This window comes from Pelodiscus sinensis, chromosome 1, assembly GCF_052426305.1.
Source record: "Pelodiscus sinensis isolate ZL-2025 chromosome 1, ASM5242630v1, whole genome shotgun sequence".
In the NCBI taxonomy this organism is placed as follows: domain Eukaryota; kingdom Metazoa; phylum Chordata; order Testudines; family Trionychidae; genus Pelodiscus; species Pelodiscus sinensis.
The window spans coordinates 2,597,003-2,613,420 of NC_143052.1; the positions used below are offsets into that span (position 1 = coordinate 2,597,003).

The 16,418-nt window shown below is 60.5% G+C and overlaps 1 protein-coding gene across 1 annotated transcript in view; it reads right to left on the bottom strand.

Annotated features, from left to right (window-relative positions):
* SND1 (staphylococcal nuclease and tudor domain containing 1) overlaps window positions 1-16,418 on the bottom strand; it is a gene marked incomplete at its 5' end in the record, with an annotated part of 277,106 nt that overhangs the window by 236,290 nt on the left and 24,398 nt on the right. The window contains 6 exons of the mRNA XM_089777623.1: window positions 3,215-3,305; window positions 3,665-3,771; window positions 4,428-4,586; window positions 11,537-11,628; window positions 11,882-12,042; window positions 14,114-14,192. Of these exons, the coding sequence (XP_089633749.1) occupies window positions 3,215-3,305; window positions 3,665-3,771; window positions 4,428-4,586; window positions 11,537-11,628; window positions 11,882-12,042; window positions 14,114-14,192 (689 nt within the window). The remainder of the gene's footprint in view (window positions 1-3,214; window positions 3,306-3,664; window positions 3,772-4,427; window positions 4,587-11,536; window positions 11,629-11,881; window positions 12,043-14,113; window positions 14,193-16,418) is intronic.

Below are 16,418 nucleotides of genomic sequence, written 5' to 3' on the forward strand. Positions count from 1 at the left end.
CCTTGCACAATAAGGGGGTCTCTGGCCTGGTGTGGTCCTGCACTTACACATACTGGACACAGGCTAGTGCGTGCACACACACACACACACACACACACACACACACACACACACGCATGCGCCACTCAGGTGCCCTGGGTCCCGTGGGCAGGGCAGCGAGGGAAGAGCCCTGCACCATCGCCTAGTGGGCAGGGCAGCGAGGGAAGAGCCCTGCCTTGTCACCTGGCCCTTTAACTCCTAGCCAGCGCAGTGGCCGGATACATCAGGGCCGTCTCTTCACTGGGGCCTCGGAGGGCAGCGGCCAGGCCAGGGCCTTCCCAGCATGCCCTGAGCAGCGACATGGCGAGCTGCCTGAGACCATGCGGACAAGGCTCCATGCAGAGCCCTGTTCCCAGATGGCTGGCGGGGTTCATCCAGCCCTGGCCGCAGCCCCCAGGCCGGGTGGCGGCTCCGAGAAGGGAGGGGTGCTGCTCCAGGTTCGGGTCACTTCCACCTTCAGGGGCTCCCAGACAGGGCCGTGGTGGCACCTTGCCAACGCCAGAAGCAGGCATCACCCTGGTACACGCAGGGCCAGAAGGGACCTCCAGCGCTAACGGAGGTTTCGGAGCCAGCACCACGAGCTCAGTCTGGCACATATCCGCCCCCCCTCCTGCAGTAGGGACCCGATCCCCTCCCTGCCTCGGCACACGCTAGCCAGCCAGCGGCCTCTAGCAGCCCACAGCTCTGCCAGGCGGGGAAGAGCGCTCTAGTGAGGGGTCAATTTCCAGTCCTGGCGTGGCTAGCGGAGCGGGGAGTGCGCGTGTAAGGCACACCACGCCGGGAGGGGTTACAAGCCCTGTGGAGGACAGGGCTCGAATGCAAGCGGACCAATGACAGAATGGGTCTGAAGTCGCAAGCGGAGTTCAAAGGCAAGGCCCACGTATGACAAGGGGAAGCAAAACCAAAGCCAGCTGCACGCTGGGGGACAAGTGGCTAAGCGGCAGCGTGGCTGCCAAGGAGCAGGGGCAGCGGGTCCGGGTGAACGAGTCGGTCTCCTGGGATGCATCAGCAGGAGGAAGGTCGGAGGCAGGAGGAAGGTGTCCCCCACTGCTGAGTCCAGTGCTGGAGGCGGTTCCCTGCACGGGGGTGGATTAGAGGGTCACTGAAGGTCCCTTCCAGCCCTGCATTTCTATGCCAGGTCTAGGGCCAGACCCACAGGCTAGTCTCCACTGACCTGGGGGCTCCGAGTGAGGCTGCAATTCAGAGCCGCGCCCTGGGGTGGCTACATACCTGCAGGGAGGGGAGAAGGGACTGAGGTGAAGGCTGCACTGACATGCGGCAGGGCTTGGCCCTAGCGCGCTCCGTAAGCCACCTGCCCCGGTGCTGGGAACCGCGTACACGGGCGCTTTCCAGGGCTGAGCTAGCTGCACTGGGGGTGGACGTGTTTGGGTGGCCAGGGCTGCCGGCCAGGGCAGTCAGACGAGTCCGGTGCTGTGCTGAGGCAGCAGCAGGAGAGAAGCCCCTGAAGCCTTAAGCAGCCACGACAACGGGCATGGTCCTAGCTCCCAGAGCCGCCGCGTCCTCCTCCAGCCTTCGGCTAAGCTGCTGCCCTAGGATCCTCCCTGCGCTGGAGCTGCCCGCGGCATCGGAGCCCACAGAGGCCTGGGTGGGGGAGCCCCACGTTTGGAGCATGGGCGCGAGGGCCAGGAACAGGGTGCCGAGCCCGGCCACGTGCACTCCGAGCGGGGAGCCCAGGCACTCCCCTACACCGGGCACAGGCCAGCTTCCTGCGGCCGATCGGCAATCCAGCCGGGAGCGAGGCTGGAACTCCATCTCCAAGACAGCCGACGGGCTGGGAACCTAGAGGCAGGGAGCGGTGCCCTGGAAGGGGGGGCCGCCGCTGGGAGCGTTCCCAAAGAGTGGGGGAGGAGCAGTGCAGAGGCTTCATTTACTTTCCAAGAAAATCCGACTGCCCATTTCTCCGGCCGAATCCCACCTCCCGGCAGCAGGGATCCAGGCAGCCGAACGACACAGCAACAGCGCCACCTAGTGGCTCTCCCAGCCCTTCCCATCTCCAGGCAGCAGGCGGATGCGATTCCCGGGGCCAGCACACAGCAATGCTGCGCTAGCCCAAGGGAGCCCAGGGAGAGGCCGACAGACCTGCCCTGTGACCTGGCTCGAGTCCTCCCCTCCCCACCTTGGGCTGGGAAGCCCTCAGCTCCGGGGGCAGGGGCCCGCCTATCCACAGCCCCTGGCCCAGTGGGGCTTGGGTCTCAGCCGGGGCCGTTAGCCATGGCCTCACGAAACGCACAGATCAGCCCCGTGGCTCAGCTCCCCCAGGGCCAGCGGATGCAGAGGAAGGTGCAAGGAGCCCTGCAGCAGGGGCTGTGGGGATAACCCCACCTGTGCCCTGACACAGGAGAGCGCACGATCCCTGCCCTCCTCACCGCCGTGAGCCGGGGTCCAGGCCGCTCCGGGAGGCCGCCTGGCCAGTGAGCCTTGCCGTGAGCCCAGGCCGCCCTCTACTGGCCACGGCGCAGAGGGGAAGTGGGACGGTCCATGCACCACTCCCCAGTGGCCACAGCGTGGCCAAGCCCCGTGTCATCTGGACAGTGCCAGGGCTCCGCCCCATCTGCAGCTCGGGTGGTTGACAGACCCTCATGCCCCTCCACTCCCTCAGTCCCTGCGGCACACGAGGGTCTGCCCAGGGGAGGCTGGAGCAGAGAACGCAGGGGGGGGAGGCAGAGCACAGTGGGTGCAGGGAGCAGGACGGAGGGCAGGACAAGAGGCCAGCACCCCCACGTGCGAAGGGCTAAACGAGCAGAACTCACTGGCTGCTGATTCAGCTCCCCTTGGCCTCTGAGGGTAGGGCTGCCTATTGGGGGGGGGGGGGGCACTGCTGCGGCCCACAGCGGGGGGGAAGGAAGCCTCTCACCAACTCAGGATACAGCTCATGATCAGTTGTGCCAGGAGCCAGGGCTGTAAGTTACAAGGGCCCAGCATCACCCACCGCCCATCCAGACCCATCCCCCGCTTGCAGCCGTGAGTGGGTGCCACGCTCGAGGAAAGGCCCAACGCCTGCATGCACACGGCAGAGGGGGAGCGTTCTGTCCGGAGCCAAGGCCAGTGCCCTGGGAAACCTGCAGCAAGACGTGCTCCGGGGCTCCCTCCCACGCTCTGCCCGAGTCCCAAGAGCCTGAACGGAAAGTCCCCTCCTCGCCCGCGAGGCGCTCACCTTGGCAACGAACTGCTTGTCCTTCTGGTCCAGGTTAGCGGTGGGCGCCACGTAGTCCCTCCAGATTCTCAGCTTGCGCTCCTTGGCATGCCTGGCACAAAGCAACACACGTCAGCATCCAGAGCCGGGGCTGCCAGAGGCCCACGGCCTGGTGGCACGGGAGAGGCGGCCAAGCCCCTTGCAGAGGGTCACCCGCACACGGCCAGCTGGCACCGGTGCCCAGCATGCAGGCCCAGCTGGCAACTTCTGAGCCTAAGTCAGCCCCAATGCCTGGCACCCCCTCCCAGCCAGCCCCACGGGCCTCTAGCCAAACAGAGCAGGGAGTGGCTCTGGACAGCCAGAAACACAGGCGCCCCGTAGCTCTGGGCCAGGGGAGGGCAAGGATGTGATTCGTGAGCCAGGCAAGGGCCCGCTGGGTAAGGCCCCGTTGGGGGGAGGGGAGCCAGTTACCTTTCGGCTGCTCGCAGCTTCTCGGCCCCGCGGGTGTACACAGCGATGGACCAGTCCACGCAGCGGGCAAAGCCTTCCTTCAGCAGCAGCTCCGTGATGTTGCCGTTCTGGAACCGGCGGGGGGGTGAGCGGGTCAGTATCCACCCCAGCGCCAGGGCCGGGACAGACCCCCCTCGGCAGGCCCAGCAGTACGTGGAGGGTGCGGGCCAGGCACAGCCCTGGCTCCATGCCGGCAGCTCACCAACAGCCAGGGCCCCGAAGCGGGTTGCCAAGGCTGGCTTAGGCGTGCTGAAGCCCGAGCCCCACTGCCCACAACCAAAGTGGAAGCCTGAAGGCTTCAGCCCCCCACAGCGGCGCTCAGGTCACAGGCCTTAGGCCTGGGGGGACCCTTGGCTTTGCCTCCACCCCCCATGGCAGCAGGGCTCTGGCTTCAGTCCCCCTCCTGGGGGGTGCAGTACTTTGGTGAGAAGGGGTCATATGCCAGGCTCGCTGGCCAGCTGCAGCCACCCCAGGCCAGCAGGAGCCAGGTGAGCTCCCCCCACCCCGCCATAGGGGGGATCCTGCCGACAGGAAAACACACAACCTGTGGGGGGTGCTGGGCAGGCAACAGCCCTCCTGGGCCGCTCTGACCCTGGATGCCCAAACAGCTGGACACCCCCTCATGCTCCGCCCGGGCCTGCCAGGCCTGCAGCCAGGACAGAGGAGGAGGTCCTCTCCCCCAGAGCGCTGCCCTGCCCCTTGACCCCTGCCCCACCCCACTTGCCGGGTGCAGGATGGTGCCCAGGATGTTCTGATTGTGGCAGCTCTCCAGGACGATCTGCACGTCTCTCTGCAGCAGGCGCGACTCGGTGAAGAACTTGGCTTCTGCCGCAAACGGCTCCGGGGTCTCGGTGCCATCTGCCTCCCGCTTGAAGGTGGGGCACTGCGGAGGGGAGGCAAGGGCAGTTAGGGGGGCGCAGCCGTCGGCCCTCTGGTGGGGCAGGCTGCTCGGCAGCTGGAAGTCTGGAGCCGGGATAGGGAGGGGGGACCACACCACTCAGAACAGTGTCTCCAGCACACAGTGCCCGTGTGGGAATGCAGGGGCCATGCCATGGGAGCGGCTCCTGTACTTGCTCACGGTGTTGGGTGACCAGACCTTGCAGCGAGCCCGGGACAGGGTGACGGGACGACAGAGCTCTAACACTGGAGCACCCCCACACAGGGCCAGCCCGAGCCATTCCGGCACCCCGGGCAGACAGTTTAATTGCGCCCCAGGTCGGGGGAGGGCGCATGCATGGCCCCGGTCCCGCGCCGCGCCAGTGGAGCTGGTGGCGGCAGGACGCACGTGCCCAGCCTGGCTACCACCACTGGCGTGCAGCCCGGGGTGGGCTGGGCCTGGCCGTGCAGGGCCCCGCAGCTGCGGGGGGAAGGGCGCTGCTGGTTGGCGCTGCGGGGGTTAACGCGGCCCCCACCCCAGGTGGCCGCTGCAGGGTGGCCGCCGGGAGCTGCTGCAGCCAGTGATCCAGAAGCACGGCACCTGATTGCAGCTATAAGGGGTGCTGCACGCTCCTTACAGCTGCCATCAGGCACCCCGGGCAGCTGCCCGGCTAGCCCATGCCTTAATCCGGCCCTGCCCCCACACACTGGACACTGGGCACCCCTCAGTGAGCACTGCTAGCCCCGAGGGAAACAGCTGTGCAATTCCATCATTACTCTTGGGGCTCTGGGACAGCACACCCAGTAATGATTTTTGATAAATCTCTAAACTCGGGTTGTACCATTTGACTGGAGAATTGCTAATATAGCTCCGATTTTTAAGGGAGAAAAGCGACCCGGGGAACTATAGGCCCGTTAGTTTACATCTGTAGAATGCAAGATCTTGGGAAAAATTCTGAAGGAGAAAGTAGTTAGGGACATTGAGGCTAATGGCGATTGGGACAAATTACAACATGGTTTTACAAAAGGTAGATCGTGCCAAACCAACCTGATCTCTTTTTTGAGAAAGTAACGAATTTTTTAGATAAAGGAAATGCAGTGGATCTAATCTACCTCGACTTTAGTAAGGCATTTGATACAGTACCACATGGGGAATTATTGGTTAAATTGGAAAAGACAGGGATTAATATGGAAGTTGAGAGGTGGGTAAGCAACTGGTTAAAGGGGAGACTACAGCGGGTCATATTGAAAGGTGAACTGTCAGGTTGGAGGAAGGTTACTAGCGGAGTTCCTCAGGGATCAGTTTTGGGGCCAATTTTATTTAATCTTTTTATCGCTGACCTTGGCACCAAACGTGGAAGTGTCCTGATAAAATTTGCGGATGACAAAGTTGGGAGCTATTGCCAATTCAGAAAAGAATCAGGATATCATACAGGAAGATCTGGATGACCTTGTAAATTGGAGTGATCGCAACAGGATGAAATTTAATAGTGAGAAGTGTAAGGTTATGCATTTAGGGATTAACAACAAGAATTTTAGTTATAAGCTGGGGACACATCAGTTGGAAGTAACAGAGGAGGAGAAGGACCTCGGAGTCCTGGTTGATTATAGGATGACTATGAGCCGCCATTGTGACATGGCCATGAAAAAGGCTAATACAGTCTTGGGATGTATTAGGCGAGGTATTTCCAGTAGAGATAAGGAGGTGTTAGTGCCATTATACAAGGCATTGGTGAGACCCCATTTGGAATACTGTGTGCAGTTCTGGTCTCCCATGTTTAAGAAGGATGAATTCAAACTAGAACAGGTACAAAGAAGGGCCACTAGGATGATCCGAGGAATGGAAAACCTGTCTTATGAAAGGAGACTCAAGGAGCTTGGCTTGTTTACTTTAACCAAAAGAAGGCTGAGGGGGGACATGATTGCTCTCTTTAAATATATTAGAGGGATAAATACCAGGGAGGGAGAGGAATTATTTAAGCTCAATACCAATGTGGACACAAGAACAAATGGATATAAGCTGGCTAGTAGGAAGTTGACTTGAGATTAGACGAAGGTTTCTAACCATTAGAGGAGTGAGGTTCTGGAACAGCCTTACAAGGGAAGTAGTGGGGGCGAAAGATCTATCTGGCTTCAAGATTAAACTAGATGGGTTTATGAAGGGGATGGTTTGATGAGATAACATGATCTTGGTAACTAATTGACCATTCATTATCAGTGGGAAATAGGTCAATGGAGGGATGATAGGAGTTACTATAGAGAACTTTCTGGGTGTCTGGCTGGTGAATCTTGCCCACATGCTCAGGGTTTAGCTGATCGCCATATTTGGGGTCGGGAAGGAATTTTCCTCCAGGGTAGATTGGCAGAGACCCTGGAGGTTTTTCGCCTTCCTCTGTAGCATGGGGCACAGATCACAGCTGGAGGATTCTCTGCATCTTGGGGTCTTCAAAGTATCTGAAGGCTTCAATATCTGAGATCTAGGTGAGAGGATTATTCTAGGAGGGGTGGGTGAGATTCTGTGGCCTGCACTGTGCAGGGGGTCAGACTAGATCATCATAATGGTCCCTTCTGACCTTAAAGTCTATGAGGGGAACCTGAGGGGAGACCCTGCCACGGCCCGATGCTCAGCACCTGCCTGGAAGCCAGGCCCCTGCCTGCCTGCACGCCTACCCTTCCAGGGCTGAAAGCTGGGTGCCGAGGAGGGAAGCACGCAGGGGATGGGCTGCTCCCTTTTGGACTGTTCAAATGAACCAACAACTTCGCGCGGGCCTTTGGGCAGCCGTGGCTGGAGCAAGGCAGGGGAAGGCCACGTCCAGTGAACAGCCTGGGCAGAATGCCGAGTACCAGTGGGATTTCCCACGCTTTGCTTTCCTGGCACCGTTTGCTGCGCCTGAGAGCGGGGGGAGCTGCCGGACACTTACAGCTGCCACGCTCCACCCCGGGCCGAGGGAAGCGCCCCCGCATGCACAGTACCGCAGGTACAGCCCCGGCTAGGCGGGGCAAGGAACGCATCACCCGCAAGAGCATCAGGCCGGCCCCGGGGCCTGCTCAGTCGGGTTCTGCTGCCATAGCAGCAACGGCCAGGTGTGAGAGAAAGGGAGGTCCCTGCTACTCCACACATGGGACATGTATGCACACTGCACGCGAGAGTCTGGAACCGCTTTGGCCCGCAGTGTCGCTAGCACACCCCTACCACAGCTCTCAGGCACCCAGCCCACCCAATGCCTCCGCAATTCCCTCACCACATCCAGATACGCTGCAACAGAGGTGTGGGAGGCCAGGACCATCCATCTCGGCCTCCAGTAGAGGTAAGACACCCCCCCACTTCGAGTGCTGGTCCACAGGGGAAGGAGGGACGCGCCCCGTGCAAGGACAGGGAAGTGACAGCGGGTTGTAGAACCACTGTCCCACCGAAGGCACTCCAGGTCACTGCCAGACCCCTCAGAGGCAGCAGGAGTTGCTCACACTGAAATAAGCCCTCACCCGCACCACGGGAGAGATGTGGCAGGGAAGGAAGGATAATCCAAGTGGCTCTCTGGCTGTAAGTCTCTGCACGGATGTAGCTTGACACCTTGAGATCTCTGCCATGGAAACAGCGTAGGCGTCTGCAGATAAAAGGCCAGGGCTCTTTGGGCATCCAGAGAACAAAGGCCTCTCCCCACTGGAGGCAAATGGCTGAGAACAAAGTACCATGTGGATGGCTTGACTCATGTGAGAAGCTGTGAGGGATGAATCTGAAGTGGAGGCTTTGCTAGACCTTGTCCTGATGGTGGGAACGCAGGTTGTGGATTCTGAGCGCCCCCGCTGGCCGGCTCTTCCGGCTGACGCTGGGGCGGTAAGGAAGGCGTCACCGAGACGGGTCCCAGAACATGTGGCTTTACTGCAGGCAGGGCTGGAGACAAAGCCCCGTCCCAAGGAGGCAAACTTGGGCGGCGGTGAAAGGAAGCATGGCCCGAGCTGTGACGGGGACTGGCCATCGCCCGCTATCCAGGGCGGCTGGAAGTGGCTATTCCGGGATCTGACCAATGCATCTGACGAAGCGGGTCTTTGCCCACGAAAGCTTATGCTCCAATACATCTGTGAGTCTCTAAGGTGCCACAGGGCTCCTTGCGCTTTTGCAGAGCCAGACTAACACGGCTGCCCTCAGACTTATTCCGGGATAGCGGATCCCAAAGACTCTGGAGAGAAGTGGCACTGCTGAGCTCAAGAGCCTCCGCCCCCTCCGGAAAGGGTGCTGGGTTCCACACGGGGCTGCTCTCAGACGGCTGGCGATGGCTGCACAACCAGACTGGCAGCTTGGAGGGAGAATGTCGGCATCCTAGAATAGCCTCTCCCTCCGGAACACAAAACCGGTCCAAACAAGGAGTGACTGGGGACAGGACAGCAAAAGCATCCTGCAAGGACAGGCAGGTCTCAGGCCATCCTGGGGCTGCAGGTGAGCGGCTTTGGTCAGGGACAGCCGGCTCTCTCCAGGGCCAAGCGGTTAGAGTGGCCTAGGCGTCGAAGCGAGCGCCAGAAGGGATCTGCACGCAGCCACCAGAATCTACACAGGAACCTGCCGACCCGTCGCGCACTTGTGCGCCGCTTGCTCTTGCCAAGACAACTTACTTGGGCCCGAGGCTATTGCGCCCACGAGCACGGGGTGCCAGCGAGGAACCCTCGGTCTGACAGGCGGCTGATCCCCATGCCGAGGGTCGTCCCTCGGGCCCGAGGCTATTGGGTCCACGAGCACAGGGTGCCAGCGAGGAACCCTCAGTCTGACAGGTGGCTGATCCCCATGCCGAGGGGCGTCCCTCGGGCCCGAGGCTATTGGGTCCACGAGCACAGGGGGCCAGCGAGGAACCCTCGGTCTGACAGGCGGCTGAGCCCCATGCCGAGATGGGACCCCCAGGGCGCTGGCAAGGGGCGACCGGCTCCACTGCACTGAGACCCTCCAGGCCAGCTCTTCACAATCCACCACAGACGTGGCAGCAGAGCTCCCGACCCACGTCAGGCAGCAGCAGGACCGGTCCCATTCCCCCCGTGGGAGCATTCGGAGAGCTGCGGCGTGGCACAGACCTAGGGACCCCACTCGGACCAGAGGCCAGGCACAGCAGGGCGGGCCCAGAGCAAGTGTCCTGCCGCCGGGAAGCCTTACTCAACATGGCTTGGCGGGAAGCCGCCTCGGTGAACTGTTCAGGGAGCACGACGGGCCGCCCGCTCCAATCCACTCAGCCCGGGCACTTGGGAGTGACAGCTCCCAGCTCCTGAGGGGCCTTCCCGAGCCGCTGCAGCTCTGCGCTCCGAGACCACCGAGCCCCGGCCTGCGCAAGGGCAGGGCTCCCGCCGTGCTCCCTGGTCTGACTGGCAGCAGCCGGCCCCTCTGGCTCTGGGCCACGAGCCCCCGGACTCCAGAGTGAGGGTGTTCAAACTCGGGCGGTCCGTCTGGCACTCCAGCTACCTGACGGGCAGCAGGGCCAAGCACCGGCAGCTAGGGCACCTCCAGGAACTGCTGCCATGCTGTGCACCATCAGGCCTGAGTACCACGGAGCCCTCCCGGTCGCAGCCCCTTGCCCACTGAGTCCAAGCCACACAGCTCCCAGCCCCGCCTGCCAGGGCAGCATGGGCTGCTGGAAGCAGGGTGAGGCCAGGCAGGACAGACCCTGGGGCAAGTCCTAGCCCCATGGCAGGGATGGAGCAGCAGCACTAGCTGCCCAAGGGCCCACGCAGATTTGGCCGCGCCAGCTCTCCATTCTGGCGGAGGGCCAAGGAGGCCAAACCTGCATGGTGCTGCAGCTCCCCTGTGCTCAGATGCCACCCGTGCACATGCGGCCCAGCCGCCTCTCCCTCACCAGGGGCAGATGGGGCCAAACCCAGGCAGGCTGGGCTCAGCCGCTCTGAGCGTGCACACAGCTGTGTATGCTACTGCCTGTGCTCCCGCACGCCCATCACCCCCGGGCACAGGCATGTCCACCCAGCGCCGCGTCCCGGCACCGCACCACGGCGCTCAATGGACCAGGGCCACAGGTGGAGGCGGCGGCCCTGAGACTAACCGCTCCTCCAACACCAGGGCTCCGGGCGAGGGTGAGCGAGTCCCCTCTGCCGGTCGCGGGCTCCGCTCAGCAAGCAGGCCTGGCAGCGCAGACTGAGAACAGGAGGGCTCAGGCACCGGCAAAGCTCTCCCCACGGCCGGGCAGCGACCGAGGGACACAGCGCCTCCACCACGCTGGACTAGGCAGCGCAGGGGGAAGACAGAGTGCTCTGGCTTTGGGACGCACAGGCCAGCTCCTGAGTAGAGCGCTAGCACCAGTCCCCATATCCCAGGACCTCCATGGCCGCAAGGATCGGGCGCTTGGGGCTCGGTGGGACCTGGAAAGGGCTGCCTCCCACTGGCAGCTTCTGAGCTCCACACCAGGGCACCGAGTTCAGGGCTGGATGCGAAGGGCCTGTGCTCACCCTATGAACGAGCCCCGCCACAGAGTTTACCCAAAGCCCTGACAAGGCTGAGCTGCGATAAGACTGCCCTGGCCGCAGGATGCTTTCAGAAAGGGGCTGTTTTCAAGCCAGCTTTCGCCAAGCACTCGGCCCCCTACTTTTAGGCTACTAAAGGACTTGGACTTTAAGGGGCTCTTAGCGACTCTCCCCCACCATCAGCAGCAGCTGGAGGAGCCGCCCCGTCCCCTGGTGAAGTGCAGAGGAGGGGCGTGGACACAGGCGACTGACAGCTCCGAGACAGGAACTTAATGGACTCTGGCCAACTGAAAAGCCGAGAGACTCCAGCTCAGGAGGCTGGATGGGCTCCTGGAGAAAGCCCTTAAAGCAGCTCCGCGCACCGGAGAGGCACAGCCGAACGGGCTCCGCACAGAGCCACGCAGGACACCGACAGGCCTGCGGTGGGCCAGGAGACAGCACCACCCCAGGTCTGACCCCAAGCCTGGGGATCGGGGGGGGGAAACGGAACCAAGGGCCAAGCCTCACCTTGATGCCCGAGAGCATGACGGTGACCAGGTAGTGATCCGGCAGGAGCAGGGCTCGGACCACGCTGCCGTCCCGGACGTGCTCTATGATGGCTGCAGAGCAAACAAGCGTGGGTCAGTTCAGGAGGGAGAGTGCAGCCACGTCGGCAAACACCCCGCCCCTCAGCGTCCAAACCCAGGCACCCGCAAGCAGCACGCCCCGCCCGGCGGCCGGGAAAGGCCAACACGCAGAGGGGACTGAGCCGGCCACGCCCCGCGGCTGGCCAACACGCAGAGCAGTGCAAACGGATGCACCGGGAGGGCGGCAACGTCCCGGAGCTCCCTGCCGGCTGCAGCACACACTTACCATTGACTGGCTTCTGGTGCATGGAGTCCACAAAGTGGCGCGGGTTCTCGATGGTGTATTTGAGATCCCGAACCGTGTGGGAGCCCGTCCCCTCGCTCCACATGCCTTTCTTCGCAACCTTCGCCTGATCCTCCAGCTCCGCCAGGCGGCTCTGCTCCGGGCTAGAGGAAAACAGCGCCACTGTAAGAGCCTCAAGAGCCGGGGGGGAAGGGGGGGGGGGGCTGACGGAGCCGGCTGCTGGGGCATTGCTATCTTGCATGTTTTACCACCACCGCTTGCTCCAGGGAGCACACATTTGACTTGACATTTCACTTCTGGATGCTTTAACAATCCAAAGCCCACTCAGCTCTGAGATACAAGGGGAAGCCAGGCCTCGCCTTGCTGATCACAGCACACACAGCACACTAGAGACCCGGGGATCTCTCCCAGCATCTCACAGCTGAGCGACTTCGTGCTTTGCAAGTACAGCGCTGAAGCCCTCCCTAAGCCAATTAGCCGGCTGACACCCAAGCACGGCACAGCAGACAAGAGCCCTTTTCATTAGGGATGTCAACGTTTAGTCAACTACACGATTAACAAGCCTGGGCTTATCTTTCTCCTGGTGGATCAGAGGCAGCAGCGGGAGGGGGAGCCAGGAGCTGGTGCCTAGGGACGTAAAATTTTGATTTGGCTAAATCAAATAGTCGAGGCAATTTGCATCAGCTATCCGACTGGTCGACAGGGCGCTTCCGCCTTTGAAGTGTAGCGACAGCCCCAGGGCCGTTACTAAAGCGCTGTGGGGAACACGGGGCCCGTGGGGGACTCGCTGGCTCTGTGCTCCCCCCAGCATTTCAAAGCAGCAGCGCCGCAGGGAGCATGGGGTTAGAGGGGAAGGGGGAGTCCCCAGCTGACCCCAGGCTCCACATGGCGCTGCCGCTTTGAAACGCCCCTCCTTTACTGCCTCTGACAAAGGCAGCGGGGGGGAGGGGAGCAACTAGTCGACTGGCCTGTCCACTACCCGATAAGTATTTGCTTATTGGATAGTCGACTAGTTGTCCACATCCCTACCGGTGCCCACGGAGAGCTGGCTTTTCAGCCCACTCCCCACAAGCACCAAATCCCGCACAGCTGCCTGCCCCCACCCCGCTGCCTCTCATACCCTAGAGCCACGGTGTCCATCATGTGCCACTAGCCACGTGTGGCTAGTTGACCAATTGAGTGGGACTAGTTGGCTCACAATGATTTGTTTTCAGAACAGCGTGGCTAGCTGGCTAGAGCGGCTACTGCTCCAGAACTGGCTGGACACCAGCCCTAGAAGAAAGCTTTTAGGGACGTGACTCCTGAAAGGGACCACCAAGAGCAAGAGGCTCTCAACTGAGGGCCCCCGGCGCCGTGGGAAACGCCTGGCGCTGCAGAATGTTCCTATTGAAAGGCTGGAGCTAAATGCTTAGTGACGTGGGCACTGCTCACCCAATGCACCTGTTCACAGGCCGGGCTCTGAAAGCCTCTCATGGAAGGCATCCAAGTGTGCTAGTAACGGCTTGGGGAAATGACACCGGCATGCGTCCAACCCGGCAGAGCATGACAATACCGTCCAGCAGCTATACACCGAGCCGCGCCACACGGCGCACCCCGCGTAAGTGACCCAAGCCTAGGGACGCACGGGGCAGATCCGGGGACATCTTGTAGTTAAAAGCCTGGGTCTCCCAAGGCCAGGGCAAGAGCTACTCGTGAGAGCTTGTGGGACGCTGCTTCCAGAGCCCGGAAAGTTAACACGTCAGCTCTGAGGCGCCAATGACACCTGTGAACCCCGGCAGCCTAAGGGCCGCATGCCTGTGGGCTGAGCGCTGCAGACAGAACTGGGGAAACGTACCAATTGCAGGGTTCGCTCCCAGTGCATCAGCACGATCACACAGGGCCGGCCCAAGGCTCCCGTCAAGAAGTTGCTCTGCAGCTAGGGATACCTCCCACATTCCTAAAGCAGCCTTATGGAGGGGCAGAAGAGTCTGTTTAGCCTCCCTCCCCCAAGGACGGGGGAGCTGCCACGTGCAGTTCCCAGCTGGGAAGCTGCTGGCACAGCCCAAGATAAAGCATCTCCACACACCGTACTCTCGAAAGCCTCGCACTGAACGCCACGGAGGAAATGATTCATCACCACTCTGTCCTGTTGCCACAAAGCTGCTCGGGAAAGCCTAGGGCCACAGCCCCTCTGAACCCCAGGGCGAGCTGAGGGGCAGCAGGCAATATACGTACTTATTGGCTCGGATTCCTTCCCTGCGCGACGCCAGGCCTTCTGCCACGAGAGACTCTGCAATGTTCTCCCCCGTCGTGTCTGGAGAGAGGGGAAGGAACGAAATCAGATTAATGGAGCTGCCACTGCCCCGTGTTTCTCCGCAAGAGGGACAGTTCGACAGGAGGCACACGCCTGGAATAGCAATCAAGACAACCTCTGGAAGCAACCAAGGCGGCGGCGAAGGGAGGGCAAAGTTTAAGCTACTCAGCTGGAGAGTTAGGTTTGTTATGTGCAGACCCTGGCACCTCGATTGTCCATGACCCCAGAAGTTCTCACCCTGTGCCCTACCAGCACTCTGCTGCAGCCTCCAGGCCAGCCAGGCCATGCGCTGAGGCCCACGTAACCGAGCTGAACACACAGCCCACAATGGTCCATAGGCTGGGAACGGCTGACCTCCACAAGCGTTCGTGGATTCAGCTTTTACAAGGCATGATGCTAACAGGACAGGCACAAGGACTTAATGGGGTCGGGGCCACTAAGCCACCAGGAACCTAGAGCGTTTGCTACTCATCCCCAGCACCAGTTCACTAGTGACTGGAAGGCATTACCAGCTGGTGACTGAGTGGTGACTCCACCAAGATCCCAGTGACAGGCATTGCATCTGGCCATTTTGGCCAAGATGCCAAGGACTGGATGGGACAGTCAATGGAAGGGTATTGGCAAGGCAGGGGAGTCGGGCCAACTTTGCCCTGTGCATGCTGGGTCCCCTGTGACATATGGATCACTGCACCCACAAAGAGCCGAAAAAGTACTTGAGCACTCACAGCTGACTTAAGCCAGGTCTACACTAGACCCGGAATGTTGGGTTAAGGTACACAACTCCCCGCTACATAAAATACATAGCTGGAGTCGGCTTAGTGCCAAGACTGGCTTAAGGTGTCTTCACAGAGGCAAATGGGAGCAAACACCCAGCAGCTTCCCTTATTCCTCACAACTGCGAGTACCAACCAAGCAGCTCCAACCGGAGCCACCCTCAGCTTTCCATTTAGTGGGTCTGAGCTAGACCTGCTAAATCAAACACCAGACGATCCACCTCCAGCACAGCAAGTGAAGATGTGGCTATGGTTAATTGCTAGCCGCCTTCACCCAGTCATTTAGATTATGGAGTTTGATGCTGGTCTCCTCCAAGCCACCACTAGGATGATCCCTCTGCATGCTCAGAGGTGACGGTTGTGGATTCTAGCAGCAGCCACGTGACTTCAGGCAGGAGTACTGCAGCGATTTCAAAAGCACAAGTCTCAGGATCAACACCACTGGGCATCTCTCTGCCCCAGGGAACACCTAGACCTATGCAGTGCCAGCCAAGGAGCAGTTTGGGGTCAGCAGAGCCCAAGGATAAGAACGTATAGGGCACAGCACTGAGGATACAGTTACGGCAGTGGTGTCCGCAGGAGTAAGGGAGAGAAGCAGCTGTCACCAGTCAGCGATAAAGGAAATTTCCACGTAACTGCACCCTCTCCTGCGGCAGAAGCCAGCCACTGCATGGGACAAGCAGGTTATTACGCACAGCGGGTCAGAGGGGCTTTTGAAATGCTGCAGGAAACCCAACATTCTAGACCAGCACTGCTGTCCTAGGAAAGGGGAAGGCAACTCCTACAATCACCCGCAGCCGGACATGCTTCCCTTGCAGAGTCAACGGCGGGCTGTGTGGCAGCAACAGGTCACCTGACCACAGCCATCCGAGAGAACACGACAGCTATCCCTTCGCCCTTCAGACTGGGGGAGAACTCTCCTGGTGATGCTCTATTCTTAATAGCAGCAAAAGGGCAGGACACATGCAACTCGGGCTCCAGCTGGTGCATTTCCAATCCATAAGGCATGTGCTGCCACGCAAGACCAAGGTGCAAAGGTCACAAGCTTCTGACCGCTGGCAGAGAACTCAAATCCAGCTAGAGGAATGCACCTGCCCCTTCCCTCCTGATGAGGCCGCTGTGGCCTTGTTAATTGTATTGACACCCTGACAAACTTCATCAGGAAGTGTTTTCTGCTTCATCTATTCATCTAAATCCCATCCTGTCACACAGTTTAACAATACGAGACACACCTACACAGGAAGCCTGGCAGAAAAGCCTTTTATGTGGCAGGGAACACGGGTGGAGAACACCGAAACAGAGCACTTCAACTGACAGCAGTGTCACATCAGAACAAAGCCCTTTCCGACTGATTTCCAGCAGACCGTGCTCCGCTACCCCTGCCTTCTGACAATAGACACACGTTCCAGGAGCCCTGACAGCAGCCTGGACTTGCTACAGAAGCCAGGGGGTT